The sequence below is a fragment of the Xiphias gladius genome, chromosome 21 (genome assembly GCF_016859285.1).
Source record: "Xiphias gladius isolate SHS-SW01 ecotype Sanya breed wild chromosome 21, ASM1685928v1, whole genome shotgun sequence".
Taxonomy (NCBI): Eukaryota; Metazoa; Chordata; class Actinopteri; order Istiophoriformes; family Xiphiidae; genus Xiphias; species Xiphias gladius.
Genome location: NC_053420.1, coordinates 17,286,219 through 17,312,557, shown reverse-complemented (window position 1 = coordinate 17,312,557; position 26,339 = coordinate 17,286,219). Strand labels below are relative to the sequence as shown.

Genomic DNA, 26,339 nt, shown 5'->3' with positions numbered 1-26,339 from the left:
AGCTTTGACAGACTCTTCTTTCTGTGACACAGCTCTCCGCTGTTGTTCTTTTGACTTCTTACCCAAACCTAAGTGCTACACGTGCTTTACCCTACTTGCCATCAGTTGGTGACAGCACAACAAAAAGTTGGCTCGTGCATTTTTAACCAGCTGACTTCATCGAGCACACCTCATCCAGGGGCACTTAGCTGTCAGGCAAATAGCAAAGAAACACAATGCAATGGTACTGTAACTGAGGAAATTCAGAGCTTCGGCCTTTTTTTTGGCTAGAGTACAAGGACTCAACTGATTTCGCTAATCGTTATATCGATTCCTAGTCTTTGGTCCTTAACCATGATATGCTCTGGTCATTTAAGATGTTTGAAGGGGAAAGCTCAGTCGTATCTAGAGGTAGTTGTGTGTGGGAGAAGCTACTGTAACGCTGTAATATGTAATGCAACCTTTTCTGATTTCCTCTCAAGAACAATGCTGCTCACTTGCACAAAATTACTCCAGAAAGCTATTACTGAATGACTGAGAATGGTTTATTCTATGGAAAAGAAAAGTCAATAAAATATACTGTAATTACCATCCCACTGTAATGGTTTAATGATGAGCAGAGTGCATCTTCTGAATAATGGCTGTCTCCTGTAGGCTTCCTATTTGAGACCAGGCTGGTCACATGATACACAGGGGTAGATAAGATTCAGCACACAAATTCAAATCAGCCTGTCGCTTCCTTCTAGGTCCTTTAGCTTATGGTTGTGTGTCTCTTTCATGCCAAGTGGTGCTTTTTCAAAAGAAAGTGAAAAGATAGTGTCCTGGAGCTGAAATGATTGTGGTATCTAGGCTGCATGGAGGTTTTTTTCAACAATACAGACTGTACCAAAAGTATTTCTACAACTACACACCCAGCAGTGTGAGATTCAACCCACAACGAACACAAGTTATAAACATTTCCTTGGATTAAAAATGGAGTTTTGGTATCTGAAGTCCCTTGCCTCTACGAAGGCAGGTGTAAATACATGTGTGCGCTGCTGCTCACAGCGGCTGCCAAACTGAGGAACAGTAATTACCTGAATTTGATACAGAACCCAACACCTGAAAGCTCCATGGACAAACAGTCAACAACAGGGTTCAATTAACACTAGATCACCTCCAGTCTCTCACTGTGGGGCATCATGTCTGCCATGGTAGACAGGCTGAATTAAACAAAGCTTCGGGTTACAGTTGTGGTGAGCAGATCACCTTACATTGTTTTGACAGATGCTGGTTACACATTTAGATATGACAATAATCTAAACAAAGCAGGCTTTTTATTTTCCAGTGAGTTTATCTACCTGACACAAATGCAGCTTCCAAATGAACATATATATACACATGAAAAGAGTAAAGCATAGGCCGCACACATTCTGTGACTGAAGTAAAATGTCAGCAGGAATGGAGGCAGATGGGTGAGAGAGACATGCATTGTTCTCCTGATGCATCTCATTCAGTACCTTCTGCAAACAATGACAACGCAAAGCATACACAGGATGTTTAAAAACCGTCGCCTGCATTTCTCATTTTACAACCTCGCATTCAGAGTGAGATGCGTGCATTCACATATAGAGATGAAAGCCTTAGATCCAGTTGTGTGATTGGTGCACATTTGAAAATATACTGCACAAACAATCCTCTGCAACATGAGGACGTTGGGTTCATCGAGGCCCACACATCCCATTGTAATGCTTGGTTTCTGAGGCAAGTCCCGGTGTGGTTTATGGATATAATGCAGCTCTTGAGGTAAGGTTGAGTGGGCGTGAGGTGAGAGGTTTCCCACCTCTAATGATTGTCTGGCATAGGGGAATCAGGTCTTGCCTTGCTTCATCGTATTTTCCGTAATCTTCTCACCTCTCTGGTCATTTGTGTGGACCCAAAAAGAGCAGCCGTTGCACTAGGGATCAGTCTGTGTGTTACCAGAACCAAGGCTGTGTGTGTGTGTGCGTGTGCGTGTGCGTGTGTGTCTACCAAGAGAGAAACAGTCATGGGGAGTTCAGTTCAATTTCTGGATCAATGTATCCGCCTACTATCTTTAATTCTCATGGAACAGAATAACTCAATCAAACCAACGCAATCAATACAAATAGAGAGCATGAAAAACCAGAAGAGCAGGTTTTATTTTCTTTACTATTTCATGAATTCTGCACGGAAAACAATAAAAAACCAAATTTAAAGACTAAACTGTTACAGTGAGGTATTTTCAGCAACTACCATCCCCAGAGGAGTTGTGTTGGTTTTTAATGGTATTTGCACAAAGAGATTTAGAAGGACAATGCAGAAGCGGTGTGGTTGTTAATATTATACAGGGTGTTGCTCATCCTAATGAGGCACAGCCTGCAAGGAATGATGAAGCTACCTTAGTGTGACATCCAGCACAACCCCACCAGATTGTCTACCTTAGCATTGCAATGGCATTCCTCTCCCAAGGGGCTTCTATAAATAAATACACTGTCCCACACATGCATACAAAGACGCACCCACACACACAAACACACATGCACTAACTTGCACATTTTCCCATCCAGTCTCTGGCTTTCTTCCAAACACGTTTTCTTTTTTAGCCTGTGCTTTTCCCACTCATTCTCCACTTGAAACACACGCACACACATATCCTTAAATAGACGCATTGATGTTGTAATTTAGTTGATTGTTTGTGACAGGCTGGAACCTTTTCATTGGACTACATTAAACTGGCAGTCATCTAATTTCCCCAACAGCAGACTGCCAGATTCACAAGTATGTTCCTTTTCTAAATCAGCAGAAGGTACGGCAGAGGTGTTCTTTCATCCGGAGGGAGAGACAAAGAGGGAGTGAGGTTTAGTATAAGATGGACTAGTGCATAAGTAATTGGTGTGATACTAGAGGGTCTGTGGTGACAGAGAGTGGTCAAAAGGTTGTGGTTTTACTCAGTTTCATATTTATTTGTAAAGGCGAACACAGAAATGCAATCAAATCTATCTCTTTGTTTTTCATTTGCATTTTCAGACTTAAAGAAATAGATCTACATTCTGAAAAATACACTTATTCTCCTTTTTGCCAAGAGTTATACAAGAAGATTGATACTCTTGGCAAGAATGCGAACATGTGTATTTCCTAAAAGTTGAATTTATTCTTTAAATAAGGCTTAACCAGTGGTATCCTGTGTGCAAAAAAGCACAAGGGCTTGTTTGTTTCTGTTACATAATAACTGCTGTAATTGGTACCGAATGGGTGTTTCATTTGCACTTTATGGCACAGAACATATAGACCTCTGAAGAATCGCAGGAATCCAGACACAATTTTGTACCAACGAGTAGACAGTAAGAGGAGGTTACGCTGCTGTGCACAAAGTGTCTACAGACTTCACTGCAGGTAGCATCAGGTATCAGACAAGAGCAAAATGCATATGTGCATTCATGTAAAAAAAAAAAAAAAATTTCAAAATCATCCATTGTCCAAAATGAAATTGCACAGGCAGATTACAACTCCTGTCTGCATGAAATGCTGCAGTGCATAAGTTTGTATGTGGACTGTATTTACAGTTACAGATACAGTGTGTGGGTGTATGTATTTATTGTGCTTCTCTGACTGAGTGCAAATGAGACAGACAGAGACGCCATGTGAAGCAGGGGAGGCTTTTCTGGGTCAACACAGCAGCTTCTATTTAAAACTGAATATAAGGACATAATTTCTTTTTAGTTTCAGAATGTTAGTAAAGTGTCACTAGAGCAAGTCTTTGTTGTGCTCGCAGTCAGCTCTGTATTTCACAAGTCAGGGAATTAAAGTTGTCACGCAGGGATGCGGACCGGACAACAGATGCACTGTCAGGCCTATCAGTCACTCATGCAGTCATGTAGAGACATTTAAGTGAAAGGAACAAAAGTCAGGTTAAAATATGGAGAATCCAAAGTTAACATATGGTGATGTGATAGAGGATTAAATGCCACATCCTTGCAGTATTTGTATGCTAATATTGATGTTAATTATGTGAGACTCCTGTGATGTGCTGACTGAGGAGGAACTAATGTTCATTTGTTTTAATTAAATTCAGGAGAAGTGCTTTGGGTAGCAGAGTACTGTAGCTATATGAGACTCAGGAGATCATCTTAGTCAGTCGCTCCAGGATTTTTGCAGGGTTTCTTACCCCTGCCAAGGAAGTCATGTCTACATCCTTGTCTGTTTGTTGGTTTGTTTCTTTATTTGTCGGCAGGATTTCGCAAAAACTACTGAACCGATTTTCACCAAAGTTGGTGGAGGGGTGGGGCCTGAGCCAGGGAAGAACCCATTAAATTTTGTGGCAGAACCAGTTAAAGGGGCAGATCCAGGAATTTTTTTTATCACTTTCCAAGATAGGGCATTTTTCGCCTTGGCAGAGGCATGCGCTCTACTAAATGCCAGTCTACTTTAGAAGTGTTGCAGCCTAAAATGCTTGATTTCACAGCAGCTTTTCCTAAAATTGAGATGCATGGTCCAATGTTTTTAGGCATTTTTTTTTTAAATGAAACTGTGGGAGCAAGTGAAGATTGCAAAAAAAAGGTTGTGATTTGTTTTTGTTTTTGTATAATTCTAACCCTAACCTTCTCCATCTCTGATTTCATCACCCATCCAACTTGGTAATTTGTAGAAAGCTTTCAAACCATGTTTAAACATTTTATTTGAGATTTTCTATTCCTAAACAATTTTCTTTATCTTACACACACACACAGACACACACATACACGCACACACACACTCACACATTATGTCACTCAAACAGGCAAGTATGCTCCTGTCGCTTTATGATAACATTACCACTACCAATGTATATTTAATGCATATTTAATGTAACTCACCTCAGCACTTGCAATAGATCTGGATGCAACAGCTTCTGTCATGGTGATTTGTCTTGTCTGTTGTTCACGCGTTTCAGCCATCCTCCGGGTGTGTTTTGCGGTAGAAAATTGTTTGTCACGTGAAGACTTTTGTTTGTGTTCCACCACCACAATTTACCCACACTCTCATGCAGAAATTGCCTCACACCATCTTTTTATTGGTAAATGTGAAATGTACGTATCACACGTCTGCATAATCACAACTAGAAACAAGGAAGTTAGTTTGGTGCATGTGTCAACGTTTTTCGTAGCGGGACTGTTATTATCGGTTAAACTCGTGGGAAACTACGATGGTTGGTCAAATTTCCAAGGTAGTGGAGAAATGACGGGGATTGGTTGAATTGCGTTAGTCATTGCAATCACGACATCATGACATTCTGGTGAGACTGCTTAGTGGCACATGACTCTGTTTGCCAGGATGACACAATAGAGTAGGTACCTTGGGAGCAGCTGAAAGCAGTACACCTCCCTAGGTGGCTCACCTGAAACCCTGTGGCCAACTAGCACATTGAATGACTGGCACATGCAGTTGTTTCTCATTAAAAGGATCCTGGAAAGGTCCTACGCATTATTGGAATTTTAATGCTGTCCTTAGCATACCGCACTGCGTTACACTAAGAACCAGTGTAGCTGATAGTCTGGCAGTGCAGAGTGGGTGGATTGTGTGAGTTTCAGTCACTATCCCACTAATCTCCAGGCAGCAGTCCCAGGAGTCCCTGTTCTCCCCAGTTTACTGCCAGAGCCTCAGCCTACTCACTGCTCTCATTTCTCTCGCTCCTTCCTCCGCATACCAGACACCAGCCATGAGCAAATCACCTTACCTCTGTCTGGTGTGAGATATGGGCCACGTAGATATACAGGCATGTTGGTATAAAGTGGGCCAAACAGGAGAGGGAAGGAGAGGAGAGGAGGAAATATGGGTCACAGGTTGAAGGTTACGAGTTTATGGAAGGCAAGTGGGCATAGAGACCAGAGGTGCACAGTGATATATTGTTCATGGTCTAGTGCTATTAATATTATCAGCAACTTGTACGCCACTACTCTGTCTCCATGTTTCCTCTTCCAGTCTGCTGTAAGGCCTGCTTGCTTCTGTCTAATTCATCGTCTCGTTGCCTCATTCTGGGTGTGACGTCGATTTCTCAAACTACCTCAGGCAGCTCTGTCTCCCAAGAGGGCAGAGGCTGAGAGTCAACGGCTCCTGTGTAAACTGAGCAGCGTGATGTAAATTGAAAGGGTTAGTGATCTGTGGGAAACTCGACTCCTTTGTCATTACATTAACACATGTGAGGTTCCAGATGCAACTCTCCGAGGACAGAAACACAGATTCCACTGGGACCGTTTGGGAAGTCTAACTGTATGAAAGTCCCATGAGTTGAACCTGAGCAGAGTGGGACAAATAACTGTTATATTTGCTGGGTGGTGGGTGAATGCATTTATCAATTGATTGCAGAGCTGAAACTATTCATCAATTAATTGATTGGTTTTGTACTTTTGGTTGACAAAACATGATATTTGAAGACGGCTTTGAGAAATTGGACTAAATGATTAATCAGTTTTAGCTGCAGCCCTAACTGATTGATGGATTGATGGATACCATGAAATATCATGGTTTAAGGAGGAGCTAATTCTAACCTGGAACCATAAAAATAACTCAAATACCTCAAGGAATATAATAGAAGCTACCATGTGTTGTATGGTCCCTAAATTACAGGACTTGCAATTAACATGGGCAGATATTGTCCTCTGTCTTTTCCATCTAGCACTGAGGGGTGATGAAGACAGTATGTCCAAGTAATTTTTTAAAATCTTATTATGTCTTTATGTAATATAGTTGGTCATCCCAATGGGTTTTTAGAAAGACAGAGCTTTGAGAAAATGAGACAAGCAGGCTGCTCATTAGAGCCTCTCCATCAACCCTTTGCCCGGATCAAAATCAGTATTAGATGGAAATCCCAGGGGCTATCCCATGGAAACTTTGGCTTTGTGGATAATGCCAACAACAGCGTTGCCAAATCTCTAAGGATTTGCTTTCTAATCTTAGTGTGATCTCAGACTCACGGAGTCTAATGCCAAAAAAGTGATTACAGGAATGCTTGCAGTACTTGTTGTGAAACATAATCACTGTGAACAAGAGAAAAGCTCAGAGAGAAAGAGCTCTGGTAAACTGTTAGACAGCAGTTCTAACAGATTTTTTTTTTTTTCTTTAGAATTCATCCTCTTTTTATCTTATGCATAAATGTATTACAAAGTATAAAATACTTTGCAAATGGAAAAAAAGATTGATTTTTTTTTTATATGATGAGGATCATTCAAGAGGTGACAAGGATAAAATTAAGCTGGTTAAAGGTCCACAAATCAAGGCCTTTGTTTCCAATAGGAGAGCCCAACCTTAGAATAAAAATGTATTAATTAGGTTTTCCTACAATATGAGATAATTTGGCCTAAACCCAAATGCATGCTCAAGTAGTTGAAGGTAGGTAATGGAGAGAGGGTGCAGGTGATACAGTAAGTGTGTGATTGTGGTGAGGATAAAGAGCACTGAAAAAAAAGATAAGCACATAGCGTGCATATACTGTACATTTGGCAGGGAGATTATGATTGTTTTGGGAGGGACCTTTGGAAGAAGGGGGAAAAAAATTACCTGAATGAACGAGAGGTATTTGAACTTAACTGGTTTGGAAGTATCATGGAAAAAGAGGGAGATGAATGAACTGATTTGGTACTAACAACAAGAAGAGAGCGGTTCTATGTCTGGTTAAACGGCCATAGAGAAATGTAGGCATGTTTTAGGAATACTGTTGCAATGTGGCCGAACATCAGCTACGGCTTCGCTTCTTATGGCTCTGAAGGGTTACACCATCTTTTATATTTCTAAGTCTAAACGCATACACAGGGTTTGGTTGGTGGTGGGACTTCCTTTAAGAAGAAATCTGACTTCACTACGATTCAATGTCGTTAGAGTCTCCAAAACGTGAATAAGCCTCTCTATTAATCCCTACAGAATTGTCTTTTATCTCGCAGCCCTCAGTCATATCAAAGTGTGAGGTCACAGCATAAGAACAGCAGACTCTTCAGCCGGGGGGGCAGCTTGTCGAAATGCTCACAACATCGAAAGCAGGGAAAGTTGGTCTCTGTAACCACCAGGACACCCTGCAGCCTCTCTTTAATACTTCAATCAATACAGTAGCTAGTGGGCAGGGCAGCAGCTGCACTAGCAGCAGGAGAGGAAGATTAGTAGTGGGAAGGATAACGGCTGCAAATTAAAACAGATCTCTGATTGATTTCTTTCATAAAGGGAAGCACTGTGACTGCCCATTGTACAGGCGTTAAAGTGCTGTTTACTCCGCCTAAAGTAAGGTTTGACTGGATACTGGCACTGTTTGTGACGAGAAACTGGAAGTGAGGTCAGTTCAGGTAAACTGAGGATCGGTTTAAATGGGTGGTAATGGAGGTAAAACAGATCATTTCAAAAAAAAAAAAAAAAAGATGCCTTTAGGTGAGCTCAGTGAGGGTAAGGAAAAGCAGAGGGAGACCGGTTCAGTGTGTTTTAATCTGGGGTCAGAATCTCCATGTATGGCAGTGATTGGCTGGGCCAGCATGCTTGACTGTGGGCCAGTTTACAACAGGCTGGATGGATATGGGCAGCGTGCGGAGCATCAACCACCAGCCTGACATGTGTTTAGCCTTTTTTTTCATAGAGTGTAGCTCTTAACTTGAGCGTCATTTCTGGGAAACTAAAGTGAGACCACAGAATTATGAGACTATCGTGCTTTATTTTTTTTAATCTTGGTTTTGTCTGGCACGGCTGGATTGCATTTCTTCAAATCTGACCAGATACTAGCATCATTCTTTCTGCCTATTGGCTCAGCTCCAGGATCCTGCGGATGGCATGAGCTTTAAACACATCCTTCTATAATTTAGAGTTTTGTTCCACTTGCAAATCATCGTCACTGTCACTCCCACTTTATACAACTGGGAAACTGGGCCCTTCCAGACTGGAAATCAGCAGTCTGCTACAGTTGATACTGGATCTGTGCCAGCTGCCAACTATCTGCAGCCATTTCTCATTATTACAGTATTATGATAGCAAAATTTAGACAAGACCCATATATGATACCTTTACATTGGCAGCCAATCACCTTAAAACAGAGGTTGGATCATGATTATCCGTGTCATCTTTGAAACACATCTTAAACACACTATTTAAGATTTGTTTGTGCTTTTAGGAATTGACACAGTCTGTGGCCATGCAAAAATTGTATTAAGAGTGGTACCAGGAAGCTTGACTGTCTGTGAGGCTGTTTTCAAGGTTGTTTATTATAGATATTTTTTTGTTGTTTTTTTCCGACTGTTATCAAGATCTGAGCTTGATGTGAGTGTTTTTTATGCTTTATTGTTTAATGTAACATGGGCACTGTGAACCCCTTTGACACTGTTACTATTATTCAGAGTTGTACAAATAAACTTTGAGTGCTTGACCTTGCCAAGTAGCAATAGTATGGTATACACTGAAGAATTTGTGAAGAACACACACACACATTGTGTGTGTGTGTGTGTGTGTGTGTGTGTGTGTGTGTGTGTGTGTGTGTGTGTGTGTGTGTGTGTGTGTGTGTGTGTGTGTGTGTGTGGTTTAGGGCTGCAAGAAAAAATTATTTTCAATATTGTTTAATCTGCAGATTATTTTCTCAATTATTCAATTAACTGTTTAGTCTATATATCTATTTACAGTTTCCTAAAGCTAAAGGTGACACCTTCATCTGTCTTGTTTTGTCTGACCATAAGTCCAAAACCCAAAAAGATTAAATTTACAATTGCATCAAACAAAGAAAGGCAGCAAATCAACACATTTGAGAAGCTGGAAGCAGGTAATGTTTGGCAGTTTTTGCCTGAAAAATGACTGAAATAATTAATCATTATTTTTTCTGTCGATTTACTCACTGATTAATCAACTAATCATTTCAGCTTTAGTGTGAATAGACAGAAATCAAATCCAAAAGTATTTTTTTCTGTATTAATTTATGAGAGATTGAACGTTTCAGAGAAGAAGCAGGAAACAGCCTCTCAAATAAACTTTGAGCATTACTTAAAACTGATTTATGGTACTCCTGCATTGCTATTTTACAAATCAATGCGCTAAAGTGGCCTGAGTTTTCATAACTCACCTCTCTGTTTTACCAGAAATCCTCAGCGTCAGTCAGTGATCAGTACCGATGGAGAGCTGAATTTTTTCCACCGTGTGGTTCAGTATAATCGCATGTCCCCTATTCTCTGTTTTCTGTGTCCTGTTTTTGTGAATGCCTTGCTGCATCTGTTATGCAAATGCTAAAAAGCCTCAAGTCACCATGGAAACTATCAGATGAGCTGTACGCCAAGGAACTGCAGTTTCCCCCATGAGGAGATCTGCGTACACTCTGTGCTGCTGACTGCCCGTTCATGTGTGTCCGTGTGTCTGCATGTGCAAGTAAGTGTTAATGCATCTATGAGTAAAAGCGGAGAAAGAAGATGTGTGAGATGGGCAGAGAGGGTAAGCCTGTATTTTCTTTCCTCTACTGTCATTACATGTTGACAATTAATCCCTCTTCGTTCTGCATTGATGGACCGAGCTCTGCTTTTGACCATCAGTGTGCAAATCCTGGTTCATTCAGACAAACAGATTGCATGTGGCCACCTGCCATTGTTTGCATTCGCCATATGTTGTGACAGACAGCTGGGCACGCTTCTCTGTCTCATAGCAATCGCTCTCCACTCTTATTACAGCATGACCGAAAAGGCCACGTGGCCCTGACGTACACTGAAAATGAAAATACACTCACTCCATTCTCACATTTCGCTGTAAACACACGATGTGATGTATAGTTTACTGTAAGTATAGTACACTGCAATTCTGCCCTCTTTTTCTTTTAGGCTGCATTGAAAGGCTCCATCACAAAGTCAGTTGTAATGAATGTTTTATTTTTGTATCTCAGGCCTCAAAGCTCAGAATGAATGGTCACCTTTTAAAGGTTAAACTGTTCTTCTGTAAATGCCAGATTCTCAGTTCATTTCTTTTCTTATCTTTATGTCTTTCTTTCTTTCTTTCTTCCTTGGAACCATTGGGCAGAAAACTCATTGTGCTTCATTGCTCTATTTTGATAGTTAATCATTATTACACCTAACTTTGTTTTAGCATTTCATTTAGGTGTTTAAAAATAAAATTGGTCACTTCTGAAGGTTCTTTTCTGCCTGTTGCCTTAAGGCATTTTAGTGCCTGTGGATCTCAGCTACATACATTATACACTATACCCTGCACTTCATCTTTCTCTCCTTGTGTCTTTCTGCATTATGGATATCTGGCTTCGCTTTACCACTGGGGATGAACGGGTGCGTCAGAATGCTGTGGCCTCCAGAGTACAGCACGGTTGGACAGAAATGAGTGGGGCAGGGAGACATTTCGTGGTCAAACAGTGATGTAGGAGACATACTGTATGGACAGACAGACACACACATACACAGAGCTGTGGTTTTTGATGGTCAGGGAAGAAGTTCTTTGGTCTGTCCTTCCACACCTACTAAATCATTTAAGAGCAGCCTCTGGTGCCAGCAGGTGTTTCACTTCTACAGAATGAAAAATGGATGGTTTTATGTTACACTTAGCATCTGTTTTAAGAGTGTAAGAGGAGTATTTTTAGATTTGTATATGTAAAGTCTAACCTGAGTTTTCAACACGTAGCTAATAGTACATTAGTTGAAGAAAAGTGATGTGCGTTGTCGGTTTTTTGTCCTGTTTGTCACTTTTGGTCAATTTTATTTAAAAAACCAAAAAGCAACAAAACTTGGAAGAATCCAGAGGTGGAATCCACCATGCTGTTACACTGAGTCTGGATATTTAGTGCTGTGTCAGCTGGATGCTTAATTTTCCACAGAAGATGCTGAGGTTCAAATGCTTTAAAAACGTGACTCTGGGCCATTTCTGTCTCTTTGCATTCAGGTTCCTCATCACAGATTTTTTTTATATGAAGCGATGGTGACAAATGGAGACTAAAACTAACCATTTGCTTATCATCCATGTCTTAAACAGAAATATCCTCATATTCAAACAGAGAAGAATATGACAGAAACATGCGCTAGGAGAGACTTAAAGTCATTGTGAGGGAAAAGGAAATGGTGCAGAAGGAAACAGATTCTGCCAGACATCCAGTGGTGCAGCACTTTCTGTAATCGCAACCTTGTAAATTTGATGTCATGGCTGCACTGAGTGGTGGGCCTGACACACTGGGACCAGTTAAGATAATTTTAGTTTTGATGCATTAGCTGTTTCACAGAACAAACAGAGAGGTGAGATGTGACAGACCAGAGCTTCTCTGTTGCAATGATGGAAGTGTCAGAGAAGCTTAAGGCATGCCTTGTCTGCCACTGCTGGAGTCACATCGCTCAACTTTCGTTGTGGGATGTGACTCCAGCTCTCAACTAAATAGCAGATAGTATTGTTAACCATCATGTTAAAGTAATAGTTTGACATTTTGGGAAATACGCCTATACACTTTCCTACAGAGAGTTCAGTGTGTACATTGACACAACTCTTATGTCTGTACAGTAAATATGAAGCTACAGCGAGCAGCCTGTTAGCTTAGCATAAAAATTGGAAACAGGGGGAGAGAACTAGCCTAGCTCTGTCTATGGCTAACAAAATATGCTTACCAGCACCTCTAAAGCTCGTTAATTGACACATCTCCTTTGTTGAATTTGCCAAGAGAATTGTTTTTAACCTCCTTTTTGTGTGCAGATGAAACAAACAAGATATAATGTTTTAATTAATGAGCTTTGGAGGTGCTGTTAGGCAAATTTTGTTCACTTATTCACATATTTAATGGACTGACATGAGAGTGGTGTCGATCTTCTCATCTAACTCTTGAAAAGAAGGTGAATAAGTATATTTCCCAAAATGTTGAGCCATTGCTTTAAAATACGGTACAGTACCTTTTAATTTGATTACACGTGAGCACCAGACTTATCTGTCTTGAATGTCATCGAATGTCTAGCACTGACACTGTAGTGTAGAACTGATACGGCATCATGTAGGATTACGGGCAGCGACCGGGCCTCTCCTGTTTCAGCTGGTGTTCACGGTAAACAGCCCAGGTAACTCTCCCCACTCAGTGCTGACACTCAATCATGTCACAGGAACCTGGTGACCTGGCCCTTTAGGGTAAACACCGAACAGGGCCGCTGTGAGAGGGTGGTCAGCGGAGACGGGAAAATTAGTGAACATTAATTAGCTGTCAGCAGACACCAGATCAGTAAAGGCATCTCACTGGCATGTGTGTCTGCTGCTCAGCACAGGCTGCTATCAGACTTCAGGCCTGAGGTGATTCCATGTGACGAGGCTTTGCACTTTGTAGCCATGGAGATGGCTGGCGAGTAAATAGCAGATGGCAGAAAAGAGATACTCCTCTCCATCAGAATGGTATAACGATAACCAGTCTAATGTCACTTGGCTTACAAAGCTTTCACCGGAAGGGACTTAGTCTTTTGCTCTCCTTCATTGATTCTCAGGAATCACTCTTTCTGACAGAAGTCATGTACCTCTTTTTCTGATGTAATCTCCTGACCTCTGTTTAGCTAGAAGTGTGTCATGGCTCCTGTTCCTCCTTTGGCCTCCTGTCTCCCGATGTATATTATTTGCTCTATTTGCGATTACACCTGACTTGACTTGACGGATTTACATATTAATTACAACCCCAACACCTGGTAGCTTTCTCTACTGGTACTTATCCTCTTGTGTAATGAACACACCACGACGTCCATAATAAAAGATGAAAAAGAAACAATAATTTCGTCATGCATCATGCTGCCAAATGGTCCGTTTTCTCAGAGTTGCTGGTGTTTCAGCATGATATATTCTGCCAGCGACCATAGCAACAAACGACAGCTGGAGCTCCAGTCCGCAAAAAATAAGTATCAAGAGCAAAGCCAGATTTTGAGTGCTTGTCATTTTCAGCCGGGTGTGATTTGTCTTTGCTGGAGATGTGATGTGCTCTGAGCTTACGAGTATTGGAAGTATGCTGCATTTCAGGCCTGCATAAAAATGCCCACTGTATGTCAGAATTGTACATCTCTGGATCCCAAATACCATACTTTTTCCACTCTTAGGGCGCAGCTGTGCAGGTTGTGTGCTTTTTATGCAGCCTGCTGGAGGAAAGCCTCCCCAGCCTACTGAGGGTTCCCACAGCAGGTTTATACAGACAGACGGGCACATGCTGAGAGGAAGATCTGCATGTCTCTCAGACTCAGCAGCGAGTGCAAAGAGGGGTGGTACACAGTTCGCTAACGGTTTAGCGTACTTCACCTCATGTGAAGCTACATAAAAAGCTTTAATAAGATGCAAAACGAAATTTCTGTAAAACACTCACCACAAGTGCACGTCACCCATTCTTTTGAAACTGACATATACTGAAAAATGTCATGTCATTTATTAAAATGGTAATCTCAAAGATTTTCATTTAAATAAATGTCTGTTAGATCACTTTCTATCGTTGAATGAGGTAACACAATGGTGATTGAGCCTACGGCCCGCTCATGAAAGTATTGCAATATTTATGTATCTGGGCGTCTGTGGCGACATTCCCAGAAGAAATGCTGTATTAAGTTACTGCTAATGCAAACCCAACATTTCCTACAGCTGCAGCGTCACATTAAAAGCATTTCATTGGCGAAACACGAGTTGACTTAAATTATGAAGTAGTCACAGGAAATGCAATGTGTTTATCAGTGAGCTTAACACTGGCCTCTGTTGTTCATCAAAAATGCGTCTACAAAACAAGACAGCGGTCATTTTGGGCATTTCTGGACAGCGGATCAGTTTGAGATATTGCAGGGAGTAATGGAAGAAAGGAAGCAGGAGCAGCCACAGTGAGCTGTGAGAGGAAGAGCTGCAGGCGACAGGCTGCACACCCCCAACTTCTCAGCGAAAGTAACCAACTCCTTTCTCTGTGCCCTGCTATTCACAGACTGATGCCGAATGCAGCAGAAAATCATATCTTGTTTGTTCACAAAATGATGGTAAAGGGCCAATTATTTCCTGACTTCTTTATTAAAATGAAAGTAGTTTGCTCTGCTGCCCACAGAATTCTGTGACCTGCGGCATTAAACCGCATTTGCTGTTACCACTGGTAACTACAGGTGTCACCAAATCAACCAGGACGGAAATCTTCCAGATTCCCAATTTAAAAATATATTTGAATATATGATGTATGAAATAATCCTACTTATACAGATGAATGAATTAAGCTTTTATTGTATTATTGTGTCTCGCACATAACCATGCAAATCCTGCATGGGCTTTCAGCCAGATCCAGATGGCAAAGTCCAAAAATAAAGAAAACTATTTTGATTAAATCTTACATTCAGAATGTTTGATCTTCACGTCTAAACCAAAAGTCATAAATTGCTGAAAACACATGTACTGTATAATAAATCGTTTTTCAAAAAGGGTTACATACAATACAAAAGAAAATGGGACTCACTTCCCACTCCTCACAAATCACACAGCTTTGATTTTGTCATATGCAACACTTATTATAAAATGAAACAAGTATAGATTACATATATATTTTACATTGCAGTGCATATACAGTATGATGTAAATATAGTATATATAGAAAATAAATTGGAATGCATTTTGTAAAATACAGAAAAGTAATAAATATTGGTAAATTCTCATATACTTTGACATATCGTGGTTTTAGATCTGCATACTATATATGGAAACATAGTTCCTCAGCAGAATGACATCCATATCACAGATAAAAGAATTTCCACACATTGATAGAAGCTGACAGCAGCAGGATGCGGAGTGATATCTGGGAACGTGGACCAATTTATAGTTTGAAATCAATACTCTTACATCGTGAAGGTGATGTGGATCTATAAGCCTCCTTTGCACTGCCAGTAGAGCAGCTCCTGTATGGTATTTTATCACTTGATCTTGGATTATTCTTTCATTTCATGCTTAATCTGATTTATATTCCTTATGAAATTACTCAGTCAGAGGGAGAGCTCAGTATAGCACAAACAAGATAGTTTTTGCTCTTAAATTCTCTTTAAAATCTTTGATAATTAGCACATACATGAGAGAAACTACTATTATAATTTTGCAGCATGTATTATTCAGTGTACACCTGATAACACAGGTGTCCCAGATGTTTCGGAGTCAAGGTTTTCTGTCCCAGGTGAAAGGCTGATGGCAAAAGCACAGGTGTTTTATCAGAGGGAACTGACACTCAGGGCAACAGCACTGGTTTGTACATCAGCCACAGGGGAGAAATCTTTCATCTCACTTTCTCACTCTGTCACTCTCTTATTTTGTCTTCATTTTCACAGTGTTACCTCTTTGCCTTTTCTCCCAATTATGAGCTTGAGGGCAGTGAAAAGTTACCACAAACAGTTCCACATACAAACCATACCCATTTATGTGATCATTTATATTACTTTGAGAAAACTTTGTGGAATTGCAGTTTTTCCTTAACTTTTAACACTGACATTAAACCAAACACCATCCAAACTTTTAACTTCAACCGTCATCCCTGACCATTAAAATAAAATAAAATGTTCTCTGCAAATGATAACTTTTGTGCATGTTGGATTCATGAGCGCTCAGATAGACCTACAAAAATCACACATGCGCACACACACTAAATGCCCCGTGTCTGTGTGCCTCATCATTTTAGCACCACCTTCGCATTTCCGAAAGGACACACCCGGTGCGTAGCTGCGAGCTCAGTAATCCATCTCCCTGTCACCTCCTCAGCACAGGGCACAGGATAGGCTCAGGCCCCCTGCTATAGGCGTAGAGGTGGGACAAAAAAGGTTGCCAAGCAAGGTGAAATGAGGCAGAATAGGTGGAGGGCACATCTGTGCGGGACACAGAAGCTCCTGTCAGCGTGGGAGATGCTTAATGTAATTGCCTATCTGGTTCACAAACAGATGGGAAAGTTAGTCTGGGGGCACTTATGTATCAGAAACTGTTCATTGCTTCTCGACCAAATTGTGATGGAAAGTAATTAATAATTATAAGACTTTTTGGTACTACTACTATTGTTGTTGCTGTTCACCTTTCTATACCAATTTTTTTTAGCTTTTTGATTTCCAGGCTTTTGTATTTGGGTCCCAACTTCTGTGCGAAATGCATATTTAAAAAACACCAAATAATACCATGCTTTACTAAACTAACAAAAATGGAATAAAACCACAGTAAAACAACGTTACAATGATCACCCACATTTGAAAAATAAATTGAAACAAAAGTGGAATGTTACAATATTAAAGTAAAAAAAATGCCAACACCATACTGGAGAGAGATCATGGAGAGGTCAGCTGTCAGTGAATGACAGCTGACCTCTCCATGATCTCGCTCCACGAGCCTACTCCCAAAAGGCCTTGCAGAATAGAACTGTTGCTGCTGCCATTTTGTCACAAGCAGCAGCCTGCCAGTGAGTCATTACAAAACCACGGAACTTTATTTTAAATTCTGCTGGAGATACCAAATATGTATGGCAGAATTTTGGGGAAATGCATATAAAATGACATGAAATGTAGAAGACGTGTTTCCATTTGATCGAATGGAGCAGCAAAAAAAAAAAAAAAAAAAAAAGACAACATGGATTTTTGTGTTTCTTCAACGAAGGATTGGAACAGCTCAATACAGAGTATATGATGCTGACAGAGCAAATTTCACAGGCTAATTTTAAAGGACAGGTCTGGTGATATTCTATATTTTTTTCACTGTCAAAACATCCCATACTAAAACTAAAACCAGCAATGAATTGATCATGCTAGCAAGCATTATCTGTGTAGCCAAAGGCTGATTTTTCTTTTTCCTCTGTGCCGCTGAGCTCCATTATTTCAAATAAGTAGTCCCCAACAAACTCACTATTTACTCTTGTTTGAGTACGTTTGCTAAAAACTATAGGGCCCAGCTGTTTCAGGGAATTACTGAGCCTTTTTTTAAATATAAAACAATATATTTGTGACCCGTTTTAAAAGATTTATGACCTCAGTAGGAAGTAATGGGCTAGAGACCCACATACAGGGTAGGGAAGTTGGAAAGTGCTGAGACAGTCTAGCACAGAGTTGATTTGGTGTTTTTATGAGATTGTGTTGACAGTACAAGAATTTGTAAAATATTACCAGCCTTATCCTTTGGCAATTTTAAAACTACTTAAGCAGAAACAAAGGAGGAAAACTGTATGTTAAGAGGTTAATTGTAATCAGTTAATGTGTGAGGGCGGCAGCTGAGATGAGTTTTACTGCACTGCGGTCCCTATGTGGAGTTTTCCAAGAAGATGGTTGTCACCCTGGGGAGGATTTGCTTATAGCCGCAAAAGGCTTCTCCAGTTAGTCTGATGAGGAAACAGTTCTCCCCTTTGTTTACAGGCAGCGTAACTCCATCCATCTTTTCCACTGAAGCCTCTAATAAAAATTAAAAAATACAGACACTTTATCCCACAGAAGTAGTACAGTAATAGGATTAAACTTGCCATCTCCTACCCAACATGCCCACAGAAAATAAAGTGAGTTAGTCACTGTGGGATATAATACCTCCATTGATTCAGCTCATGTGGTGTCAAGGGCAAATCTATATACTGTACAATGAAGAAGTTAATCAACATTTCACACATCATGACACAACGTTAAACCCTAAATACCAGCCAAACAGATTTCTTTTGGCAAAAACAATGCCACTGTGCATCATGTAATTTGTTCTCAGCCCCAAATGTCATTTGTGTGTCTTGTATTTCTCTTTTCATTCATTCCTTACATGCCTACAGTCTTTATCCGACTCTCCTCTTTGCCCAAGCTGCTCTCTCCCTTCTGTCTTATCTCTTCTGCCTGTTCTCTCCTGAAGTCTCTGTCTCAAAATATTCCAATATGTAAAGCTCTGTGATTCACCAATAATTAGACATCTTAACTATTGAAGTCCTCTGAGGAAAAACAATTCTCCCAAAATGTATCATCTCAGTTTTGTGACGCTGGATTGCATGTCGACACCTGTGTTAACCTGCTGACTCTAAACTACCTTAACAGCAAAAACAACAAAGACATGCAACTTAAACTAATCAAGCAAAACCATATAAAAACACTGAACATAATAATATCAGGGTATCATCATTTCTCACTGGAGGGTAGAAATGAAAAATATGATTTAGGCAATGTCAGATGATTTTCCATGGAAATTTGTCACTTCTGTAAGTAACTTCCACAAATCAGAGCTGACCACAGCCTCTGTTCTCATGATGGAGCATGCGATAAACATTTTACACCATTTTTACCACCATTCAACCATTCAAAGCACACAGCTGTGGCAAAGTGTTTCGTAATCGAATGATATGTTTTGTGTTAAATAATCCTTTTAAAGTATTTTTGCCCTTCTTTGTTACATTGAGTGTGAGTGGAATGAATGAGACTAAATAAGAAGGTGCAAGAGGGATAAAGACCCTGGAAGCACAAAATAGGATAGATTGTCCATCATGTGTGCGTTGATAAAACATAGTTGGGAAAACCTCTAAAGTCATGAAATGCTTTCTTTTTCACTCCTGACATATAAGCTCCAACCTGGCTACACACCCGGTAATTGTTGAACTGCTAATCCTGCCATGTGTTTATAGGAAGTCTCCTTCCATGTCCATCCCTCCTTTGATCAAGCATGAAGCAGAACTAACCTTGTGTGAAAGCAGTGTGAAAACTAGGCTAGCTCTCTGGCACTGCAGTCCGTCTTGGCCTAGTGAGCAGCCACTCGCACACACCTTTTCCAGGACAGGATAGCTTGCACTTCAGGAAGATATTAAATATTCAGTCTCCTGCCTCCTGACCTGTGGGAAAGGGAAGCTTGGGGCCAATTACTGAGCTGGGAGTGAAGATTTGTGTGTGTGTGTGTGTGTGTGTGTGTGTGTGTGTGTGTGTGTGTGTGTGTGTGTGTGTGTGTGTGTGTGTGTGTGTGTGTGTGTGTGTGTGTGTGTGTGTGCGTGTGTGTGAGTGTGTTTGTGTTTGTTATATAAGTGTGTATAAGGGTTGTGCAGAAGTAGCGCAGCGGCCTGACTTGATTAGATTAAGCTCCATGTTTTCAGTGTATTCAAACAGGAAGTGAGGCGTACCGTCCCATGACCTCAGAGCTCGTCATTAGAGCTAATGAGGTAAGACAACACTAACCCTCTTTAGCAGTGTATCTTTGTCTTAATGTCCTCACTACATAGTAAAATATATTCACCTAAATTAATTTTGGCTTTAGAGGCACTTTGAGAATACTCACTTTACTCTAGTAGTCTGTTATTCTCTTCCTGCTCTGTTCTGTCTGGCAGCTGTATAAAGACCAAGTTCATATTCAATTTCCTCATGTTTGAAACCGTGTCACCCGCCGCATACACAAATCATAAATACACTTACATCACATTAAATTTCCTAACCGAGGAAACTCGCAAATTTCTGTTCAGACTGGGTTTGCCTCATTTCCTCTTCCTCAAAGATTTGTCACTGTGCCAAGTGTCCTCAGCTGACACTTCTTTCTCTCATTTTATCTGTGTCTCTGTGGTGAGTATCAACACTGTCTTCTGTATTCAGCATGATTCATTAGCCGCACTCAGGCCTGGTCAGTGCGTCAGGCTAGATTAGTCTTGATCTGATGAGTGTGGTTTCCACTGGAACGCCAGTTTTAAAACTGAGGCTCAGGAGCCAATGCCTCTCTGCTCTTGTTTCTTTTGAAATGCTGCTGCTAATTCACTGCTTACACTGTACAATTTACTTTTCCAACAACTCCAGAATTTAGGGTTTCCGATAACCTATCTGACCTTCACGTCCTCAAAAACACTGAAAATAGTAACTCCTACTTCAACCTGTTACTGTTACAAAGACCATGTTAATGTTTCACATTGACATTAGTTGTTTTACTCTCTTGGGTGTGATTATTCAGCAAGAAATCCACCTCTAATGGGACGTATTAGAGAATTTTCATCCATCACTTGGTGTCTCTCGGGATCCAGACCCGGAGGCAGGCTATTTCAGGGAAAGGCTCTGATAGAGTTCAATTTTTTTTCTCTGCTCTTTAATTCACTCTCGAAGTTGAACTATTTGGCTGCTCAAGTTAAAACACCTTTACTGTAGTCTTTCTCCTGCCATCTCTCTTACCTCCCCCGCAACAGGGTTTCTCTGGTTTTAGTCTCCCTCCTCAAAGGCCAAGGTAGGTGTGCAAGCAGTCACCTGTCAAGATTAATTAAAGCTTATGGCTGCTGATTGGTACCAGGGAATAATCCTGCTCGCCACTGGCTTGGGACACAGCTTCCACAGTGACCTTGTGTTGGATTTCAAACTGACTCTGGGACAGGAATAATAGGTGTTGCACACCTACACATCCACAACAGCCTTCTTAATCCCCAACACTATGACCAGACCTTATTGTACGTAGCAGATTATATCATTAGTAGGTGGCTCAATGCCTCAGAAGTCTCCAGTAATCTGTCAGTCAGGCTCACTGACCATGTATCGTGTGCTTTGTAGAAGAAGTAATACATTGTGTTTTTCTTGTAGCCTCAGGCACTGAAGGATTTAAGTATACTAAACAGAAATGGAGAGGGAAATGGAGAAGAACAAGTGTGATGTATCAGTACAATCTCAAACTCTCTCTCTCTATCTCATCTCCCTCCTTCACTCTCTCTCTCTGTAATGTTAAATCAAGACTTGAAGAGAGAGGGGGAAAAAAAACATCTGCCCCAGAGATCACATTAGCTCTGACCCTATTTCTTTTGAAATGCTGACATGACATTTCATGAATGCTCATAAAGAAAGTAGCCAGAAAAAATTAAATGGGCCGTGAACTAATATCATCAGAAAATGTCATTACTAGTTGGGTTTTTTTCTCCAGTTCTGAAACGCAATTTAATGCCACAAATGGAACAGCATCAGTTTGACACATTGAAATTGAGTTTTTCATGGGACTGACCTTCTTCCTCTGACATTGTTAAAGCACTATTTCACTTTATTTTAACTTTCAGCATATAGTTCAGGGGCAGTCAACTGCTAACTTAAGTCATCCACTCTCATGTTCTGCTTTACTTTTTAATACTGAAAATTGTCCCTTTAAATGATACATGCAGTCAAAATACTGCTTGGATCTACTTTTCTTGTTTGTTTTGATTATAATATTGATAAAATAGTTTTTCAAAATAAAATCTTCAAGTGTGGTGCCAACTGCAAGTTCAATGGAAAGAGAAGGGCCCTCACACAAACAAAAAACAGATGGGCTCAGAGTCAATGCATATTCAGTGCAGTCTTTTAATCTTTAAGTCTTTTAATCATTTCAGTCTGGGCAGTGATAATCAGTGAAATGATTTACTGATGATCAAGTGTTTGCAGCTTATTTCACAAAGATTAAAAGACTGGACTGACCATGCAATTAGTCTGAAGCCATCCCTGTTTTGTTGATATGCATATTCTCATAAGTACCTTTCATTTGATTTGCCACCTGACCAACACACCTTGAAACTTTAGAAAGGGAGCAGCTTTTCAAGGTGACCTTCAAGAGAACTTTATAAACAAAATATTACCAAAAAAGACATCTACTGCTATGTGAGCGGCTCTGTACCTAGGCACAGGGCACAGTGGTGATTTGATCAATTGCTAAGATCAGCATGCTAACATGCTTACAATGGCAATGCTAACAGGTTGATGCTAACAGTTTAGCTTGTTAGCATGTTAACATTTGCTAATTAGTACCAAACACATAGCACAGCTGAGCCTGATGGGAATGCCATTAGTTGTGTAGGTATTTTCGTCATAAACCAAATAATTGGTGAAATTAAAATTTGTCCCGATGATAGTGCTAGATGAAAAGTCAGGGGATCACCAAAGTGATTACAACTCATCCTGAGGGGGACATTGGTGTCTGTACCAAATTTCATGACAATCTATCTAATAGTCATTGAGACATTTCACTTAAAACCACACATGTCAAACTCATGGTGGCGCTAAGGAAGCCAGGGGATCGCTAAAGTCACTTGGATTCATCCTGAAGGGAACTTGAATGTCTATACAAAATTTAACGCTGATCCATCCAATAGTTTTTGAGATATTTCAGTCTGGACCAAAGAGGGGAACCAATTGACCAACATTGCTATCACTAGAAAATGGCACTAGATGGCCATAGCACTGGGGTCTACTCATCAGACTTTATTGGGAATTTTTCAGTAATTTTTAATGTTGTTTTTCCTTCTGTGTTTTCCAGATCCTGGCAATTGTCTCCATCCTCTTCATTGTGTTGTCCACCATTGCCTTGTCTCTGAACACCCTTCCAGAGCTGCAGGACACAGATGAGTTTGGTCAAGCCACAGACAACCCACAACTGGCCCATGTGGAAGCTGTTTGTATTGCCTGGTTTACCATGGAGTACCTGCTCCGTTTTCTCTCCTCCCCCAACAAATGGAAGTTTTTTAAGGGTCCTCTGAATATTATTGACCTGCTGGCCATCCTGCCATACTACGTCACCATCTTCCTAACAGAATCCAACAAGAGTGTGCTCCAATTTCAGAACGTCCGTCGCGTTGTTCAGATTTTCCGGATCATGCGGATCTTGCGTATTCTGAAGCTGGCCCGTCACTCCACAGGTCTTCAGTCTCTGGGCTTCACACTTAGGAGGAGCTATAATGAGCTGGGCCTGCTCATCCTTTTCTTGGCCATGGGCATCATGATATTCTCCAGTCTGGTGTTCTTTGCAGAAAAGGATGAAGAGGACACCAAGTTCAAAAGCATCCCAGCTTCCTTCTGGTGGGCTACCATTACTATGACCACAGTAGGCTATGGAGATATCTACCCAAAAACTTTACTGGGAAAGATAGTTGGGGGTTTGTGCTGCATTGCTGGAGTACTGGTGATAGCTCTTCCTATCCCCATCATTGTAAATAACTTCTCTGAATTCTACAAAGAGCAAAAGAGGCAAGAGAAAGCCATTAAACGAAGGGAGGCCTTGGAGCGGGCGAAGAGAAATGGTAGCATTGTCTCTATGAACATTAAAGATGCGTTTGGCCGCAGTGTAGAGCTCATGGATGTAATGGTGGAAAAAGATGACGAAAAGAAGGAGAAGGTACATGATAATCACGTGTCTCCTGGTCAACTGAAAGGGACACCCAAACTCCAGTCAGAGACCAGCCCCAGCAGTCCCACGAAGAACATTGAGTCAAGCTACCAAGAGCAGGCCAAGCCCTCTTGCAGCCCTCAGCATCTCAGTGCACAGAAACTGGAGGAGATGTACAACAAGATGGCCAAGACCCAGTCACAACCCAACCTGAACAGCAAAGAAAAAGGGCCGTTGGCCAAAGCAGTAAGGCGGAGAGGTGAATTTGAGATGGGAAACATCCCAGCTGAAGCCATCGCAAGCACAGCGGATGCAGTGACAGATGTGAGGAGCATGTCCAGCATTGACAGCTTCATCAGCTGTACAACTGACTTTCCTGAGAGCTCTCGTTTTTCCCACAGCCCCATCAGCAACATGCCAGGGAGGGTCAGCACCAATCCCAGCCTGGAGCCCACTTTGGAGAATGAGCATGAAGGATCCCAGGGCATCAGTACACCCCTGAAAGGACGAGGCACCAAGCCCAACCCCTATTCTGACAGCCCCAGGGGCCTGAGTTTCAACAACCCACTCAAAAGCTGCTCGCTCAAGGTCAATTTCAGAGACGGTGAGGATTCAGGGACAGGTGCCCTTTCAGACAGTTCGTCAGTCCAGAGCCCGGAGGTCTCTGTCTACACAACTGCCAGCAGCAGGACGCCCACCAAGAGCCCGGAGAATTTACTGCCCAGCATCTTCACATTCCACGATGCATCCATCAATAAGTTCATTGATGCTGACACAGATGAGGAGGAGCACCTGCATGATGGTTCGGGCACCAACCCATCCCAAAGACTCCTGGAAAAAGCCAGCCCCAAATCTGGCCATCAGTCAAGCTTCCCCCAAGGGTGCAACCACATGGAAGGCCTCCAGAGGAAGCTGGGTAACAGCGCACTTCCGTTAGAGGGGCAGGAGAACCATGTGGCTCAGGAGCTACAGCCACTTCAAGGAGAGAAGAGTCACTCTAATGCTTAAAGTTACAATAAGCTAGAGACCATGGTGGAAACAGAAAGGAGGGGAGGAAGCAGAGTGGTTGGAGAGCAATTAAGACGCATAGTAAACTTTCCAAAAGTATGAAAGGCACTGAAAACATTTGCAGGAACATTTAAAGAATTACAATACAAAATATTTCTCATGAAAATAAAATAATTGCGGAAGATGGGAAAGATTTCTGTGATGTTCTCTCAAACTTTTTCTGACCAAGGACTCCTTAAAGAATTTACTTTGCAGAGGATTCTGATCTAAGAGGTCTTAAAAATGGCAAGGAATGCCCGTCTGATCATTTTTTGCCATTTTTACTATTTATAGATTTGTTTTAGCCCAGATTGTCATCCAAAAATTACAACCTTGTTATAAGAGTACAGAATATCATTTTTATGATCAAAAACCTATTTTTCTGACATCCCTGGATAAAGCCATTAGCAAAGGCTGTCCAATCTGTAGCAAACCACGGAGGGCATTGAAACATAGAGCTGACAACTGGGAAAAACATTCAGTTGAGATAGTTCAAATAACTATGTTGTAGTGTAAAGGGGGTAATTGTTCTCTGAGGTATGATTATACAATGTATAATTATGTCATTACAAACATGTTGGGAAAATGTATAGTTTTGCTTCCTTTAACTTCCTTCCTCAAAATTGGCCTTAGTTCATGTTGTCTCCCATGTTTTATGTTTGTGTTTGTATGAGTTAGAAACAGACAAAGGCACGCAGACAGAGAGCGCATACATACAGCATATAAGTGTGTGCAGTAATTATCCTTCAGTATATTTATTGTTATGTAACGTTATTGGTCTCTTGTCTTAAGCGTGAACTTGAAGAGAATCAAGTGTTTCAGTCTGTTCCTTTTCAGCAGAAGTTTAGTGTCTTGCTCATCGATATTTTTTACTGCACTGAATACATTTAGACAACAAAGAGAGACACTGTGAGGCTGCATCCATCAATTTCCTTCCTGTTCCCGTTATGCCCGACTAATGGCAAGAGAGCGCACCTTAACATGATAGTTATTTTTTATTATGAACACATAAAAAAGAAACTACTTATTCTTGTTTGTTTACGTATTTTGTTTGTTTCTAAATGTGTGTGTGTGTCCCTCAGATTAGTGTAATCAGAGTTCATTTTTAAATCTGGAGAAAATCAAAAATTATTCAAAACTTTCTCCAAGGCATTTCAGAGGTGTTGTCATTCCAATTGTAGCTGATAAAATTAACTTGATATAAAATGACAGAGTATCACTATAGCTGGAAAGACAGCATTGAAAATCACAAAGATTTTCTATGATGAACTTCCAGTTTTGCAAAAGTTTGAATAGTGTACATGCTTAACTACAAAAGCAGAATATTA

The 26,339-nt window shown here is 40.9% G+C and overlaps 1 protein-coding gene across 1 annotated transcript in view; it reads left to right on the top strand.

Moving 5' to 3' along the window:
- The window catches only part of LOC120782993 (potassium voltage-gated channel subfamily B member 1-like), a 34,474-nt gene extending 9,432 nt beyond the window's left edge, over positions 1-25,042 (top strand). Inside the window, exon 2 of the mRNA XM_040115629.1 lies at positions 23,119-25,042. Coding sequence (XP_039971563.1) covers positions 23,119-24,972 — 1,854 coding nt within the window. The 3' untranslated portion in view covers positions 24,973-25,042. The remainder of the gene's footprint in view (positions 1-23,118) is intronic.
- The last annotated feature ends 1,297 nt before the right edge of the window (positions 25,043-26,339 follow it).